General features: G+C 33.6%; 2 protein-coding genes across 5 annotated transcripts; both read left to right on the plus strand.

Moving 5' to 3' along the window:
- On the plus strand, positions 1-2,478 carry LOC110925228 (monosaccharide-sensing protein 2-like). 4 transcript variants are annotated; one of them, XR_002584456.2, is made up of 5 exons: positions 5-123; positions 309-367; positions 572-1,244; positions 1,925-1,962; positions 2,148-2,478. XR_002584456.2 is itself a non-coding variant. In XM_022169194.2 (3 exons), exons 2-3 carry the CDS (start codon positions 360-362, stop codon positions 1,050-1,052), a joined length of 489 nt encoding a protein of 162 aa, XP_022024886.1. In that variant the 5' UTR covers positions 5-123; positions 309-359; the 3' UTR covers positions 1,053-1,821. The 4 variants fall into 4 exon arrangements, 1 of the variants encoding a protein (XP_022024886.1); XR_002584455.2 differs by lacking the exon at positions 572-1,244 and having other exon boundaries at positions 1-123; positions 1,838-1,962; XR_004885961.1 differs by having other exon boundaries at positions 1,925-2,478.
- An 11,333-nt stretch (positions 2,479-13,811) lies between these two features.
- Positions 13,812-16,591, plus strand: LOC110920873 (UDP-galactose/UDP-glucose transporter 3). Its single transcript, XM_022165085.2, has 7 exons — positions 13,812-14,052; positions 15,112-15,209; positions 15,299-15,429; positions 15,517-15,547; positions 15,670-15,773; positions 15,869-15,990; positions 16,073-16,591. The coding sequence occupies exons 1-7, from the start codon at positions 13,949-13,951 to the stop codon at positions 16,470-16,472; spliced, it is 990 nt and encodes a 329-aa protein (XP_022020777.1). The 5' UTR covers positions 13,812-13,948; the 3' UTR covers positions 16,473-16,591.
- The last annotated feature ends 2,915 nt before the right edge of the window (positions 16,592-19,506 follow it).

Genomic DNA, 19,506 nt, shown 5'->3' on the forward strand with positions numbered 1-19,506 from the left:
TTCCCTCGTTCTTCAATTTGGTTTTCAAAAATTATCATCAACACCTCCCCTAACCCTAATTGAATCACACACATAGTTATTTATCAGCCACCATCGGAGGAAATATGCACTTTCTCTTTTGAGGTAACTTATAAAGTTCAAACTCTAGTTCGATAACAAGTTGCCAAATTGTTATTCTTAGGTTCATAGATTTCAGAACTGTTTTTTTTATATGCCAGAAGGGATGAAGTATTAATATGTGCATCATAAGTATCATAATTTATGTGAATGTTTTGGATTTAGTTGATCTGATTAGTTTTCTATTTCAGAACTGTTTTTTTATATGCCAGAAGAGATGAAGAGATGAAGTATTAATTGGTATGACCAGGTGATTTTCCGTCTTATATATCCCTTGTCACTTGTGAGTACTTCTTGTCAACAATTACTGTCAAGAAACAAAAACTTTGTTACACTGACATTGTATTTTGAAACCTGAAAACCTCTGTTTTGTTCTGTGGTGTCTGTTTGGTATATCTGTAGCTAGTTACTCTTTGGTATATCACCAAAAACTTTGTAAACCCTTGTTTTGTAGATTCACTTCAGTATGTTCCATCTATGCACAAATGATGGATCCAATAGTGACTCTATTCGGAAGTGTTCACGAGAAACAGAACGAAACCGGAAGCATGATCTTCCCAAATTTCGGAAGCATGTTTCATGGCGATCAGCATAAACCCGATAACTGGGATGTAGAGAGTAATCACGAAAATGGGAACTTATCCGTGGACGAAACTAATGATAATGTAAAAACCCCGTTGCTATCGCTTAATTCAACTAGTGTAGATAAAGACATGATTGCTCCGGTTTCTAGGAGTATGTTAAACACAGTTCAGCCTAGCGAGTCGAATAGTGTGATAGGGATTGGTGGTGGGTGGCAGTTGGCGTATACGAAGACCGAAGACCGAAGACGGGAAGAAAGCGGGCGGGTTGCAGCGGATTTACTTGCACCAGGAGGGTGGTGCAGAATCCAGACGCGGGTCCATTGCTTCACTCCCGGTTGCAGACGACGGTGACGGGGTTCGGGCCTCGGCTCTTGTTAGTAGATCAGTTCTTTGTTTAGATAATACGATGGGTCAGAACCCGATTCAGTCGAGTCTGATCAAGCCGCAACCGTCTACTAAAGATGTGAGGAGTTGGGCTGATCTTTCCAAGCTGGTATTAAACAAGCATTGATTGTTGGTGTTGGGATTCAAATACTACAACAGGTGAATCGTTATGTTTCAGGTGTATGGTAATCAGGGTGAAAAATATTTTGAACTTACAGAACAATAATCTCACTGGTGAATTTCCAACGTCTTTGACAAATTTATCTTCTTTAGAGTCATTAAATATGCATAATAACAAGCTCTCAGGAGAAATACCTTTAAACATGGATAGTCGCTTAAAAAAAAACATTATTTTAACCATCCCGACCCGACCCGAAACCCGTTCTAACCCAAACCCGTTCCGACCCGAACCCGTTTTGACCCGAACCCGTTTTGACCCGAACGCCCGAACCAAAACAACACGTTTTTTAATTAACCCGTTTTGACCCGAACCCGTTTTGACCCATGACCCGACCCGACCCAACCCGTTTGCCAGGTCTAATTTTGGCTATGCGTTATTCGATTTGTGTTTATGTATGAACTTGGCGTCGCTGCGAAGGTGTGTCTTTTTTTTTTTTTTTGCTTTCTATTCTTATATTATGGATCTTTTTAATGTTCAATGGATTTTTTGCAGCTACATTTTGATATGTTGTTACTTGATTGATGTCTACTTGGTTGCCTTTCCGTATAATCTTAATTTCCTTATGTTTTAGGGTTTATTGGTTCATTTTTTCGCTGTTAGAATTTGGGCTTCTACTATTCTAGCTATGGCTTAGTTTGGCCAGTTTCTTTCATTGCAGTTCACCTATACGAGTAACGCGATGCTGGTATGAAGCAGGTTGAATACTTGAATTGCTTAAAGTTCTTTTTTTATAGTTTGATTGTTATGAGATATATTAGCTAGTCTACCTACAACAAGCATTGTATATTCGTTTGCTATATATATAATGCACACATGCATTATTCTATTTAGTTGACTTGTAAAAAAGTTTGTTTTAATTTTTGAACATTTTTCTTTCCTAGACGTCAAAGAGTGACGATAAAAGCAACCTCCTTTGTTTTGGGCGTTGCATTAATACAACAGGGAGCTACAACTGTACATGTTGGCCAGGATACATCGGTGATGCAAAAACACCAGATGCTTGTCGACCAATCTCTAATGGTTCAAAATTTCTAGTCATGGTATTCACATTAGCTGCGTGGTTCTTTATTAACAACATCGGCCATCGGCCATGTTAAAACTTAATTACTTAGTAAATGGTCCAATATAGTTAGTGTTGTGCCTATATATGTATGTGTGTGTGACGTGACTTACGCCTAGCAGTATCTAAATGGAAAGATTTTTAGTTTTTCATGTCTTGCCTTTGTTTATCTTTCCCAAACCTGATTATTTTGCATTCTATTTTAAGATAACTGCATGTGATGAGATGATTTTTCCTTTTATTTCACATGTAGCTCTAGTGTTTGGTTTCATGGCAACATTATTTGGTATCGGTGTAGGCTCCTGTTGCTCTATAGACGAGTCGTTTGACCTAACGTGCAACACGACTTACGACCCACCGAAGGTATTCACACAAATATACATACACATAACAAATAACCACATAAAGTTAAAATTTCATACCTTTGCTTGATGATTGAATGAGATGTCTAAAAAAACTTGTAAAATTCGACCTTCACCTAAATATAACAAAATATATTCAATAATATTCAATAAAACTAAAATAAAATTTCAATAAATGAAATAATACCTTTAGTTTAATGTATACATAAGATAAAACGAAGAAGATGATACAAATTTGACGAGCCTTCGTTTCTTCAAGTATCAAAGGAAAAAGATATGAAAAATATGAAATGTTTGTTTGAGATATTAAAGGAAAGAAGATGATGATTTTCAAACTTTTGAATTCTTTCTCCTTCCTTTGACTACGTGTGTAGTCAAAATATTATCAATATCTTATTTTTTAAAAATAAATATTTAAGATATATGTGAGTTGATTTGTATATATTATCAATAGTTTATTTATATTAAGGTTAAAATGGTTCGAATTTATGTATATAAAAGTCAAGTTGTCAGACTTTATGGATTGAATTAATTAATTATTGAATGGGTCAAGTACATTCATTCACTAGAATGTAAAAAATGCGGTTATATTAGAACCGCATCTTATGGGCGAAATTGAATGATGCTAAAAATGCGATTACATTAGAACCGCATCTTTTGCGAAATTGAAAGATGCAAAAGATGCGGTTACATTAGAACCGCATCTTTTGGGCGATGTTTTTTTTAAATGAATACATGACTTTGTTAGATGAATCAAAAGATGCGGTTGCAACCTACCAACCGCATCTTTTGAAAACACCCATAGCATCCTTTGTTCATTTTTGTACTAGTGTAAATAGCTATAATTATATAAAACATTTAAGAAAACTCTATATTTTCTCAAAAGTGATTAATTATTGTGAAACTAACCTAATAGCAAATAATAAGAGTAGAAGAAGAAGAAAATAATAGGGAGAATGGATCTAATATTTCATTGATTGAGGTGTGTTCTACAATGAGATACAATAGCGGTATATATAGGAGTACAAAACCTGGAGAGAAAGCTAATCTATTTTTGTCGTTGATAACCATAATAATATAATATGTTTATAACACTCCCCCTTGGTTATCAACTTCATACGCTTGGAGATGTTGTCTCATTAAAAACCTTGCTAGGAAAACCCGGTGGGACAAAACCTCAGCTAAGGGAAAAAGAGTGCAGTGCGTATTGTCTCCCCCTGATACGTATGGATCGGGTACGTTGCCTCATTAAAAACCTTACTAAGAAAACCCAATGGGACAAAACTTAGTTAAGGGAAAAAGAGTGCAACTTGAATAAATCTCCCCTCATTATAATACGTATCCTTTAAGTGACGTGTGTCCATCTTCCTTGAAAGTTGTTCAAAGCTTGTGTAGCCAATGATTTGTCGCTTGATCCCTTAATCTCTTAATATGAAATCCTTTATGTTGAGCAATGTTGTATAATCTTCTAACGAGACTTTAGGTCTCTCCTTTCAAAAATACCATATGTCCACGACTGTGTTTTGTTACATTCTTGCATCTACAAGACTAACCAAACTTGTTTTGATGGGTTAATAAAATATAATCAAATATCATTTATACCTGAAATATTTCTTTGAACTCGTTCCAATGTCTCTTCGCTTGACAAAGACTATATCATGACAATAAGCTCAAGTGAAAGATATTATAACCATACATCGCTAGCAAAACATATTAATGCACATATGCATTTAACGATGGCACTTTTAGAATGAGAATCTCTACTTTGGTAGGAGATGATAATAGACATTTCTTATAACAAGTGACTTAAGAACCTTTAACATACTTTAAGGTTCAACTATGTCCATACTAAAATATCCCAACATCATCTTCTAGATGTTCTTGAGGGATTGATAAAATATAATTACATATATACTCGAACTACAGTTCGAGTAATAATTAGATCATGCCAAGGTCATTAAAAAATTATCCCTCTAAAAGCTCGGCAATTTCTCTCGATGATGCCTAGACATCATCACTGTAAATTCCGATTATAGTGAACTTTTAAAAGTAGAATGTTGATAAAACATGGCTAATTTAATTAAACTTATATCCCTCTTTAAGCAAATATCTCGAGTTGTACCATACTCGACCGGACTATTTTAGTCCGTACATATTTTGTCAGCTTCATATAGTATGTTCTCGAGGTTTTGACATCAATGCTTTTGGCATTTTCAATCCATGAGGGAATTCATTTCATCTTATCCAAATATGCATGTGTTTTCACTCTTCAGGAGTTTTGCTACATAAATTTTCCCATCAATGCTTTTGGCATTTTCAATCCATATTGTACCATGTGTGTACACTATTTATTAAGATATTACAATCACCAGGTACAAGTTTTCTATGTATGTTTATTGGTGCACAAGAATTACATCGTTAAGATGTTTCAATTCACCTTTATGGACTCAACTGCTTTAGGAAACTCATCAAGAGTTCAATCGTGTTAAAAAAATATGTATACAACGATCATATTGTTCTCGAGAACTTAACTTACATGATTTTGATTATTCAAATCCTTTAGGGACCTTCATGTACACTTTTAGTATCAAGAGATACATAACATTCTCTTTCTATATATTACCAGACGAATTAAATGTTGGAAAGTCATTGCATCCACCACTAGAGAATGTGTCTCTTTATAATCAATCATGGGTTTTTGCGAAAATCCTTATGCCACCAATTTTGTCTTATCTCACTTGATTTGATTTTCACATGATTCGCATAAAAGACCCATTTGTATCCAACATACTGTTGTATGGACTGTTGGTCCGAAAACTTTCAATTTCATTAGAGAATTGAACTCTGCCTTATTTGCATCTTTTCGCTTTTGGCCAATCATTTATATGTATTAATTCATAGACAGATCTTAAACTTTGATCCTCATCATTTCAAGCGCTATATTATATACAAAAGTATAACGACGTCGATTTTAGTTTCGATTCCATGCATTTATAGACATGATACAACTTATTGAGATCTCTTTATCTTCAGGTAACTGAGGTTCTTCTAGAACAATCATGTCTGATGTCTCTTCAGGAGATATTCTTTCTGTAACCTTGACTTGACCATCTTAATTACTTGCTCCAATTTTCGAGGAATTTTATTATTGGAATCGACTAGTCTACCACGCTTCAAGCATGCAATAGACTCATTACAAATACGTGGTTGTCTCTAGGACACAATCATATATGGAGCATACGCAGTTGCTTGTGTGACTTACTTAGTCACTTAGGTCAGTGAACTCGTCTAGTAATTTATTCTTTAATCTTGGTAAATGAACTATCCTTTGAACTTCTGGTTCACAGTTTATATATGAGGATCAAAATGACATGCTAATTCATTTCACTTTTCACTTTCCAACTGCTTTTTATCTCCCCCTAATGTTGGAAACATTCATTCACTAAGGTGAAAACCAATGAGCCGTAAGCAAATCTCTCACCAATGGCTTTAAGTATTTAATCATAAGACAATTATTTTTACCCAACATATTACCAACCACCTTAGTGGTCCCATCTTTGTGCATTGTGGTGGATGAATTAAATTGTATATACATATATATACCGCACAATTAGAAACCTTTGATGGGGTACATTTGGTTCCTGACCTAAAACCAATTGTATGAGGAGAACTATATTTATTGGCTTGATGTGAATTACTATTACAATATGTATAATTACATGTACCAAAATACAAACATGAACTTTTGCTCTCGTGATCATTGACTTTGCAATAAGTGGTAAACGTTCAATGATCGTCTTCAATAAAAACACTTATTTCAGTGGTCATTAGTAACTTGAAAATAAATTTTATAGTTATAACCGAAATAAATATGTCAATCTGGAACAATGTACTTGCTATATCATTAGCTAAGCCATAAATTACACAATCCTTAAGTTGTGTATTCGATAACCATTTAGACGATGCATCGATTTTAAACACTAAATGGTATCATGTTGGGATATACGTATCCTTTAATCACTTCCAGAATATTTAGGGATACACACCCTACTTTATTTGGCAAAATATAAAATTTCTATTAAGAGCAAACATTACATGCTAATTATTAACGTGAAGAATCTTTTAGTTCTTCATTATATTTCACACTATCATTGACTCGGTGTGGTCTAACCGGTCATGCCAACTAATTAAATAATCATGATACATAAACTTCTAGTTTACGATCGTAAGTGTATTAGTTGCATTATTCGAGAGAACATCGCATTGTTATTGCAAACTATCATGCTATATAACTTTTACCATTTTCACATTTTTGTTATCATATAATCACTCCCATAATTTGCCACTTCTAGTGGTCAATCTCATTATTAACATCATTACAATTATCATCATCGATCTCATCATCATAATATTATCTCCATGATCGTTATCTTTACATCATTCAATATAAAGTCACATTCACTTCAAATAATGTAGTCGAACCAAAACAAACTTTATAGCTTTTATTCATTACTCGGTCACACAAATGTAGATTCATTTCAAACATTTTGTACTCTCTAATGGTACTGCTACTTCAGGAGCATATCCCAAGTGTGACAAATGAGATTACTTTATCTGATTTTTCCTTATAATTATCTTCTCACCATATAATATATATTGAGAAGTAATTACATAATCGAGTCATGCATGATTTATCAGTCTTAAATCTTACGACCTTATATAGATTAGTAATGAGATTTTGGGAGATCGACACCTCAGAGTTTCATGTCTATGCTTATTTATACTCGTTCATGAATTTAATTATGCTATATTATCTATAATAATAAATGAGTGCGTATAAAATAGAATAGAAGGTGTACATAAATTCAAATTTTATAAATGCATGATATTACAAGATATCACCATATAATTCAAATTAATCATGCAACTTTACAAAACAAGCATGTACATATATTTTGTCACTCAACTTATCATGGTATAATTAATAACAAGTACAACTTATGTACATATATTTGTCACTCAACTTTTAAACATAAACAAGCATCCTCGTGATGTTTAAATAACATGACTCTTTTATTGCTTGCGGATAAGCGGTTTTTTATGGTGACAAATTTTATAAAAATGATCTCAATTTTGCAAATATATCTCTTACCATATAAATATTCATATATTTATACCATTCATATATATTCTTTTAATGAAGTTAATATGTAACACATATATGAGATCCATTACAATATATCATGGTAATGATTTAACACATGAAACAAGCAATGCCAACTAAACAGACAAATTGTCATAAATAGATCATGAACTAAAGCATAAGTAGCACACATAATCAATGAATTTAAACTCTAAGTTCATAAAATTTTAATATTATTAATCTCTTATTTATTGCAACTTAAATATATACCAGATTATAAGAAAGAATCATCATATTGAAGTGGTCATAAACACAAGAGAATGGTAACTAAATTATCCCTTCTGATAGGGATATTAGTGATAACCACAATCATTATAAACATATATAAGGTGAAGACAGGGATATGATAATGATGATGATCGTAATCATTATAAACATATATAAGGTGGAGTGCATTTACAATCATATTCAATACAAATAACAATTAAACCATACTAAATAACAATTAGAAATAATTAACTCACTAATGAAAATAACCATATGATATGATGTTAATCTCCACTAGCATTTGAGAACACTAATTATATTAAAACGAGTTCCTTTGCAGATAATAACTAGCATTAAGACCCGCGCGTGTTGCGGCGCGGATTCTTCGCAAGCATCGAATGGATTAGTCCAAACGTTATGTGATGCGTTAACCATATGAAAACACGTATTTTGACGTATTTGATTAAACTCAATGTAACCTATATAAACATTACGATTGGATCAAAACATAAAGTAGATCAAATAATAGAGTAAAATCATAACGTATTATATATGACCCGAGTCATACATAGAAAACGTAACGGGCATAACGCAAAAATGAAAAGAGATTAATTAGAGCTTTCAAAAAAGGAAAAAAGAAACCACAATCTGACTCCACTTGGATCCAAACAAAATTTACAAAACATTCATAAAATAATCACGAAAACATATTATATTTGATCCGACTCGTTTTGCCGTGCGTGTTGTAGATTTTCATGAGGTTTTTTATGATATAAAATTACTTGGATCCAAACAAAATTTACAAAACATTCATAAAATAATCACGAAAACATTCTAAAAGCCTTTAAATTTTAGGACCCGCGCGTTGCGACGAACTTGTCAAATGGAGAAAAATAGACGCACTGCGATTGGCATGTCAAACGGGAAAAAACGTTGAACCCCACACGCACTTTGCGGCGTGTTGACTCGCAAAATATAAAAAGAAACGTAAAACGAAAACTTGCGAAAGATGAAAAATATGGGGGATCAAAGTTGAAAATATAAAAGTGTTGGGGTTAAATTGTAAAAAATGAAAAACTTTGGGTTAAAAGTAAAAAAGTAAAAGTAAAAAAGTAAAAGAGGTTAAAATGTAAAAGATAAAACCTTTTGGGTTAAAATTGAAAAATGCTAACTTTTTTTTTGAAAAACCCCCAATGCATATATTACAACAATATAAAGCAACACCTTGTTGCAAATTTATAATATGGAAATAATAAATAAATAAACATTAATATAGCTTATAATTAACTTTTCCAACAGGACAATTTTAGCTAGTTGTAAAATTCTCACAACCCCATTAATTGAATTTCAAGTTTATTCTTTACTTCTTGATTTTTATTATAAGCAGTGTCTCTTAAATGAAGTATACATTCAATGAACACATATACGAAACCGATCACTGAATTATTCGGATAATAGAATTCAGTTTGTTTTTTCTTTCATTACATAGTTGCAATAAAATATTTACGTGTTACATAAATCATCAACTTACTTACTGTACTTTTTATATTGCTTTTGTTTTTTCAGTTTTGCTAATAGTGTAATTTTTTTTTTGAATGTGTAAAATAAACATGTTACTGAATCTAACGTTTTGATTGTTAAGTCTAACATATATGAGAGATGATATGTGAAAACAAACAATGAAGGTAAAAACAAAACGAGACGATATATTTAATTTAATAATGTATACATTTAAAATATATCATCTAAGCAATAATATTCATATATAATTCTTTAAAATATTATTAAGCTATAGTATTAGAAAACGATAAAGAATATACATGTATATCGAAATTAATTACTAATAATAATTTTTTTTTGTTTTATTCGAAACATATATGTGACTATATTATTAAAATAAGAGTTTCGAAATTCAGATGCATATATCATTTTTGGTGAGGATATTCCCGAATATCTCATAAAACAATCATATAATCAATACGAACCTATCCTGGATCCAAACTAATAATAACAAAAACTCAATTGAAAACTTACCAACAAAATCGGATGTGTTCTGATGTATGAATCAACGGAATCTTCATTAAGCCTCCTTTTGGTAGGATAGTGTTATTGAACATGCTCGAATGAATCTGTATCAACTTTGATTGCTATAACTTCATGGAAGGGATTAGGATCTTGGTGAGAGCACTTTCGTGCTGATAACGTGTTGTGAAACTAACCTAATAGCAAATAATAAGAGTAGAAGAAGAAGAAAATAATAGGGAGAATGGATCTAATATTTCATTGATTGAGGTGTGTTCTACAATGAGATACAATAGCGGTATATATAGGAGTACAAAGCTTGGAGAGAAAGCTAATCTATTTTTGTCGTTGATAACCATAATCTTACTAATATAATAAAAGAAACCTTGGTGGGACAGGTGTCAAATCCTCACGCCTTCTTTTTGTGATTTTCCCGCTCAATGCACGTATTGTAATATGGGTCATTTATAATAGTAAGATATGCGGTGCTCCGTTTTATGTTATAACCCGAACGTATTTTTAATACCCGGACCACACTTGATGTTCCCTCACAAACCCTAACAAAATATCGACCCTCTCTCTCAATCTGCCAAAGAATCAAGATCTTCCAAAGTCGAACTTCATCTACCCATCACAACTCAATCTTCTACTCACTGAATCTAGGATCATGGTTTCCCCTCTTCTCAGCGGTGCCGCAACAATCACGGTAACTTAATCATTCCCATTCTTTGCTTATTTTGTTTTTATCTTGCCATCTATGGAACGATTAGTATTGCCCTTTGGAAATTGGTGGATCCATACATTGTATTGTATGGTATTTAAAAGATTATCTAAAACCAGAATAACCAAAATAATTATCCTCTAATTTAAAGGAAGAATCCCAAACTATTGACTTTGATATAAGTATTTTGATTACAGTGAAGATGATGCATCCTATGACTTCATTTTAAATAATTTATGATAGATGAGTGAAGTCTGACAAAAATATATTGGGGGTGTTTGGCTTATCTTTTTGAAACAACTTATTGACTTAGCCAATAAGTCAAAGTAATGTTTGGATAAGTGAAAAGAACTTTTTGAAACTAACTTTTTGTATAAGGTGAAAAAACCATTTTGAAAAGTTAGGAAACATTGGCTTTTTGAAACTTCTTTTAACTTTTCATGAAATATTATCTTTTCCCACCTCATAAGCTCATCCAAACAGTTTTTTTTAAAACTCATTTTGGATAAGTCATAAGTCAATAAGTTCTTTTGCCAAAAAATCCTTTTTGAGTTAAATAAGCAATCCCAAATAGCCCCATTGACGATTTCTATTTCTTTAAACGGTTTCTCTTTTCATCTTCCATTACTATATTATATATCTTTGTAGATGTGTATATCTCAGGTAGTATGGATTCAATACAATCAATTGTTTTTAAATTCCTAACTTCGTATTTGTTTCTCACTTGATGTTGATTATTCAATTGAGTTATATGCAGCATAGTTAAGAACATGGTGAAAATTTTGATCCCGAATACAGTCGCTAAATCGGTAATATTTTTTGGAGATATGTCCAACGGAACAACTCTGAAGGTAAAGTTTATAGTTTAATTGTTACGATGAACTGAAATTGTAGGATTAGATAACGTCTTTACAAGGTGGAATACTGATGCCCGTGATCCGTGTTAATGGTCTCATGTTTAGTGTGTTTTTGGTCATGTTTATGCTTTTTAATTCCATTGTATATCATATTTCATTATACACAACATTCTTTTATTATTTTATATTTTTATGTGGATTAAATATGTTTTGTTGTACTTATATCATTTTATTTATTGAAGTGATCTTAACGGACTATCTTTTGAAGGAGTATCTGCGCTTGAGTTAGGCATTCTTGCTCACTTGAGACCATAGTTATCAAAAGCGAGCGCCTTGTGCGCCTAGGCGCAATTTTCAGGTGAGGCGCAATTATTGCGCTTGTTTAGACGCGATTCCCAGATTCTGACGGCTTCCGACCACTTTCTGTAAATTCCGGCAAGATTCTGAAATAAACTCAGGCTTAGGCAGCCGCGTTTAGCGTAGAGGAGGAGAGATGGAGTAAAATAGGTCAAAGACAGCAGCTGCTCGTGGTGTGGTGTTCTGGTGGCCGGAGACCAGAGTTTAAGGTGGCCGGAGATCGGAGTTGCAGGGTAGTGAGAGAGAAGGAAGAAGAAACGTTGAGGGGGTAAAGAACAGGAAAGGGGAGAGAGAGAGAGAGACATACAAAAAGAAATAAAAACAAACCTTTTAAGTGGGTTACTGTTTAAAATACTGTGTTAAAAGTGACTGAACATATATGTGCAGAGACTGAAATAATAAAGAGTGAATATATGTGTAAAGTGTAAACTGAACAGTGACTAATTACTAGCATAGGGCTAGGGCTAGGCTACTCTTACAAAGCATATTATATATTTTGTATTTTCTTTATATGTGCGCTGTTTTTCTCGGGCCCACGCTTTTTTTGCACTTTGCGCCTAGGCCCCAGGCGAGGCCTATGCGCCTTTAGTGCGCCTAACGCCTTTGACAACTATGCTTGAGACTTTTGTAAGTGTCGATGGATCAAACAATTACATTAGTATGGATTTTGTAATTTTGAAATTTAAAAAGAGTAAATTTGAGGAACTAATCAAATTTTCTATGTTGTATTTTAGCAATTATCATTATACTCTCACAACCATTTTTTGGAGTTATTTCGAAAAATGTTGGAGATGTAAATAAATTGATTGGAAATATTTCACCAGGGATAGAAAAGATGTAGTCACTAAAACTTTTGTAAGTTGTTCAATTTTAGGCAATGTTAATCTATTGTTTTTTTAAAACACGCCTTATGCGCGAGGCAACGGGGGTGGTGGGTAAAACACATTCGGTAGGCAGAGTGATGAGCAGCGTTTACACAAGGCGATGGGTAAAATGTGATGGTCGATCACTTAAGAGTTTAAATTCACTAGCCGTTATCCCAGTAGTTTAAGGTTTTGGGTTGAATAAGATGGGTTAGCTTGGGGTTAATTTAACCAATCTGGACGAGCAGAAGACTTGAACATGGACAAAAGGCCTGAACTTGCATACTGTGCATGTTTACTCCATGTAGTTGTTGCTATTATTTTCAAACTAATATTTTTTTATTTTTGTTTATTTCAATGTTTTAGCCAGTTTTAATTCAGTTATTTACATCCAATACCTGGTTTTTGTTTTACTCCATATAAATCACAAAACTGAATTAATCAAAGGCAAAGTGAATTTACATCATATAATTATGATTTATTCATGATTTAATATGTAAAATATGTAATTTCATTTATATTTTATTTATTTATAGATTTATGACTTATAAAATTTAAATTGTTTAACCCGTGTAGCACACGGGCCTAGTAATAATAATATGTTTATAACATTAATCTCTTACTATATAATTTACAAGAGGTAAAAAGGTGATATTTACAAGAGGTAAAGAGTGATGTAGTATGTACTGTGGATATCTTGAGATGATTTAATTTCTTTTTTTTTTTTCTAATTTTTTTTTCTTTTCTAAAAGCTGTTACATAACGTCACATGCAACTCCATCAGCCAATAACACAACTCCTCCAAGTCAACCATCCAATCAAATCCTTCCACGTGGAAAACCCACGTAGCTTCAACCATATTGCCACGAGAACTCACAATAAAAATAAAAAATATAAATCATATATTTGCCTTCAGTTTTCAGTTACACCATCGCTTGAACTCGTTCATCCCGTTACTTCAATCTCCGATCCAGCCAAAACAACCACCGGAAAATTAACATTATCGCCGGATCTGATCATTCCGGCGCCGATGGAAGCACACGGCGTCAGTTTCCGCCGTGTTCTGGAGCTCGCATTTTGCGTCGCCGGTATCTGGTCCGCTTATATTTATCAAGGCGTTCTTCAAGAGACTGTGTAAGCAGTTTTTGCTTTTTTGTTTTGATTTCATATTGTTTCGATTCGTATAGAAGTTTAATTTTAGTGATTGTTTATATGTTCGCATTAATGATGGAGGACTTTTTAATTCGTGTATTGATAGCGTTTAATTCGAATTGGAGATGGAAATCTGGTTGTTTTGTGATGAATGTTGATGTTATTTTGCAATTCATGTGTTGTGTTGTGATTTACAGCATGTATTGGCATTATTTGTATCTGTTTGGAGTTTAATTGGATTGGTAATGTGTTATTTTGTGCTTAAACTGATACAGGTTTATTGTCTCAGCTATGCTTTGTTTGAATTAGGATTAGAATTGATTGTGGTTAATGTTGATGCTATTTTATTATTCATGTGTTGTGTTGTGATTTTTAGCATGTATTGGAACTTGATTGTATCTGTTTGGAGCTTAATTGGATTGGTGATATGTGATTTTGTCTTAAGCTGATATAGGTTTATTATCTCAGCTATGCTCTGTTTGAATTAGGACTAGAGTTGATAGGTCTGGCTTTGTAAAGAGAACTGTAAGTTTTATAACTTATTAAGTGACTTTGGTTACTAATTAGGGTTATTTAGAGTAGAATACTTGGGAATAGATACTACAATCTTGTATAGGTCATCCATTTGAGAACAGTTATCGAAAGGCGAGTAAGTAGTTAGGTGCAAAGATCACAAACCAGTATGGAAATCATCAACATTTGGTTTACCTAGGATGAAAATGTCAAGTTGTGAAGTTGATTAGGTCAGAATCAGTGTCCCTGAACTCGATAATGTGTTCCATGGCCTCTTGAAACTTACTATAAATGGCGGTCTATTGAGAGTTTAATGATAGTCGGGTCGTCTCTTAATTCATTGTACGCTTAACTACTTTATTATGATCTCCAACAACGAAAGTAATATTCTGACCTTGCCTTTTGGAAGAGACGGACTATACGTTGTTAATTAGAATGGGAAATTTATTTTCATCTATTTGAATACGTTGTTAAGCTTGTTATGGTATGTAACCTACTATACGAGAGTTCTAATAAATGAAATCTCAGGTCTACTAAACGATTCGGCCCCAACAAGGAAAGGTTTGAACATCTGGCATTTCTAAACTTCGCACAGAGTTCTGTTTGTTTGATATGGTCATTCATGAGTAAGCACTTCTTGTTTATATTTTTCTTATTTTATCATCTACGTTTTATTTATGAATACTTGTATTGACATTTTTTGCTCGATGAACAGTGATAAAGCTGTGGCCCAGTAAAGACACTGGTCGTGCTCCATGGTGGAGTTACTGGAGTGCTGGCATTACTAATACTATTGGTCCAGCTATGGGGATTGAAGCATTGAAATACATCAGTTATCCCGCTCAGGTATTTTCTAATTTCTCAATCTAATTGTACAAAATGTTGTAAATCTGCAATTTCGGTTCTCATTTATTTATTTATTATCATTCGCAGGTCCTGGCAAAATCCTCGAAGATGATTCCGGGTTAGTTTTGGCTTTGATTAGGATGGAATTAATTTATTGTCTATGTTATTTTACATATATATAGCGATGCAGATGTGGAAACTGTTATGTTTAAAAACTTATATGGTTGTTTTTCTATGCAGTGATGGTAATGGGGACACTAGTTTATGGTATCCGATACACTTTGCCGGAGTATCTCTGCACTCTCCTTGTTGCTGGAGGGGTGTCTGCATTTGCACTTGCAAAGGTGAGTGAGTATATAATTCGACACGAGAACAAACTACAAAGTAGTCACAGGACTCGTTTTTCTTCACGGGAATTCATATTTTTGTCCTTTTCCAGTCTAGCTCAAAGACGATAAGCAAGTTGGCTCATCCTAACGCTCCACTTGGATACGGTCTTTGTTTCCTAAATTTGGCCTTTGATGGTTTCACAAACGCAACACAAGATTCAATCTCCGCAAGGTAATATATTCGCTAAGCTTTCCGTGAACGGTGTCAGCAATCTAACTCACCTGATAATCACATTACTTTTTGTGTTGTCTAGGTACCCAAAAACGGGTGCGTGGGATATAATGCTTGGGATGAATTTATGGGGTGCTATTTACAATTTTGTCTTCATGTTTGGTTGGCCACAAGCAAGCGGTTACCAAGCGATTGAATTCTGCAAGAACCACCCTGAAGCCGGGTGGGATATACTATACTACTGTTTGTGTGGTGCAATTGGTCAAAATTTCATATTTTTCACCATTAGCCGGTTTGGTTCGTTAACTAACACCACTATCACAACAACTAGAAAGTTTGTGAGTATTGTGGTGTCATCAGTGGTTAGTGGCAACCCATTGTCCAGAAAGCAATGGGGTAGTGTGGTTATGGTGTTTAGTGGATTGTCGTACCAGATTTACCTCAAATGGCAGAAAGCGCAGAAGAAGAGGAAGACTATGTGAGGTGTGATGCGTGTTTTACATACAAAATGCTATAAGCTATAATTGTAGTTTGATATAGTAAAGCAAGCTGATCTTTATTGAAAACTTTTTGAAGTAATTAAGTAGGCGTTTGTTCAAAAGCAAGGGGAGACATATAACGATACCATGCTCACACGCACATCACACACACATCACACGCATGCACTCGCAATATATAACGTATCTAAGATATAACAAGCCCTATTACATGCATATGCCTATGTATAAGATGCATGTTTGGGTACATGATATACGGATCCTATTACAACTTACACTACATAGGTGAAATGGTTATGATGTATCCTATTACTTGGTTTTAAAATGGGTACCATACTATCATATTGCTAATGGGCCAAGGCCCATGAGCCATGATGTAGGATTGTTAGGCTGATATTACCTGGACAGTCTTTTCCAAGTTGCAAGCTGTTTGCTTTAGAAAAAGAAGGGAAAACGAACTTGCTAATTATTTTATTTATTGTAACAACTAATTGTATAATGTATTTAAAATGAACATAACTTACAATTTTATATGAACACTTTTTGATATGAAGCTAGTACACGGCTAGATGTTATGTAATTACATATACGGATCACATTCAACCGATCATATATATATTTTTTGAGGGTTTCTTTAATTTTTACATAGAAGACAAATATACATTAATAATTCTCCAAGCTAGCAAATTTTACTCATGGCCGGCCCTGAGCAAGTGCCAGGTGTGCGTCGGCTCAGGGCCAAAATCGTAAAAGGGCCCGGAAAAGTTTAATTTTTTATTTATTTTATATATAAGTTATATATACTACATGATACGAAGAAAGACAACGAAATCAGTTTGCTCTAGTGGTAGGTAGATTCTATTTTAAAGCATACTCCCGGGATCGAGTCTGGTGTTTGATGTACAATTTTCTTTTTTCCTATTGGAAATTGAAGTTCACAGGTTTAATTTTCTTTTTTCCTATTGGAAATTGAAGCTCACAGGATACGTCTACTTTAGTTTTCTTTTAATTATTTCCAGAGTGAATTGCAAGTTTTGTCCTTTATCTTTAGGCCATTTTGCAAGTTTTGTCCTTTATGTTTAAATTTGACGAGTTTTGTCCTTTATTTTACCCTTTGGGGCAAAACGTGCTTGATTTTTAAGGACAAAACGTGCTTGATTTTTTGAACATAAAGGACAAAACGTGATTGATTTTTAAACATAAAGGACAAAACGTGCTTGATTTTTAAGGCCCAAAGGGTAAAACGTGCTTGATTTTTAAACATAAAGAACAAAACTCGTCAAATTTAAAGATAAAGGACAAAACTTGCAAAATGGCCTAAAGATAAAGGACAAAACTTGCAATTCACTCTTATTTCCATTTGAGCACGAAGTTCAGATGATATCTAAAATGTAGTTTCCTTTTAATTATATATGTTATTGATAATTCATTCGTAATTACTTTTATATACGTTTTGATATAATTTTGTTTGAAAACAAATTGTGTCAAGTATAATACATTTTTGAGTTGTTATACGTTTTGATGTAAATTTAGTTCGAAAACAAGTCGGGTTGATTGTAGCCTATACTTTATCCCGCCACGTACAACGCCACCACACGTGTTTATTTTATTTACATTTTGAGTTGATCAACATTTCGACATAAATTTTATTTGGAAATAATTTTCATTCAATACCATGAATTTGGATTACTCTATGTTTCAACGTAAATATAGGTCGAAAACTGTAACACCCTAACACGTTATAACTGAAAAGACGTAGCGGAAATTCGTTCCATAAAAATTTCTTTCATTAAAAATGTTTTGACCTACTAGCAAGTTCATTATGAAACACTTTCTTACATTATATGCATCTTTTATACTCATTTACATAACAAAAGCATAACTCATAACTATCAATTTACATAGTCAAGTATTCCCGTACAATCTGACTTGTGACTCGGTCTTTAATCGCTACTCCTTGTGATGAAAATCTGTGATTCGTACTACCTGCACCCACCACATACAATCGAAACATTAGCATACATTAAATACAAACAAGATTCTTAATCGTGTAGTCTCGATTTGTTCTATCCACATATTCTTTCCATCCGTTATCTATCTAGATGTAGTCATTCCATCCGGGTGCCTAATCCTTAGCGAACCTCGATGGAGTACCTGCACCACATTTCATTCTCGAGGCACACTGTTAATAACGTCAATACTTAAGTGTATTGAAACCACGTATGCATTACATACATAACTACGTACATACATACCTACACACATTTATACATACCTTACTTCATACAAACATACCTGCTCACATACTTACATTCATACATACATTACGGCGTACAAACATACCTACTTACATGTTTACATACATACATACATACATTACTACATACAACATACCTACTCACATACTTACTTACATGCATACATACATACATTACTACATACAAACATACCTACTCACATACTTACTTACATGCATACATACATACATTACTACGTACAAACATACCTACTCACGTATTTACATACATGCATACATTACGGCGTACAACTTACCTACTTAGGTGCTTTCATACATATATACATTAATACCTACATGCATTCCTACTCACATACTTAATTCATTACCCCGCATACACACTCACACATCCCGAACTGAATCACATGTCATAAATGCTTTTAAAATATCTTTCAGATATATTTCGGATCTTAAAAGTGAGTTTCATACTCATCCGTAACTTACCAAGCCATTTGTTAGGGTTAAGGAACATTATAAAGACTTAACGAGGCTTGGAATGGGTTCACGGGGTCCGAGTTCGAGGAAAAACGAAGAAATTACATAAACAATACATTTGCATCAGCCCTCCACCGTAAGCTACGATGGCTACCGTAGCTTACGGTGGCCCCAAATGCTTACGGTAGTTCTAGTCTGCCTTACGGCAGGAATAAATGCCCAGTTCCCACCGTAGCTTACGGTGGCACCGTAAGCTACGGTGGTGCCCAGATCAGCTCCCATCTTTCA

This window comes from Helianthus annuus, chromosome 17 (genome assembly GCF_002127325.2).
Source record: "Helianthus annuus cultivar XRQ/B chromosome 17, HanXRQr2.0-SUNRISE, whole genome shotgun sequence".
NCBI lineage: Eukaryota > Viridiplantae > Streptophyta > Magnoliopsida > Asterales > Asteraceae > Helianthus > Helianthus annuus.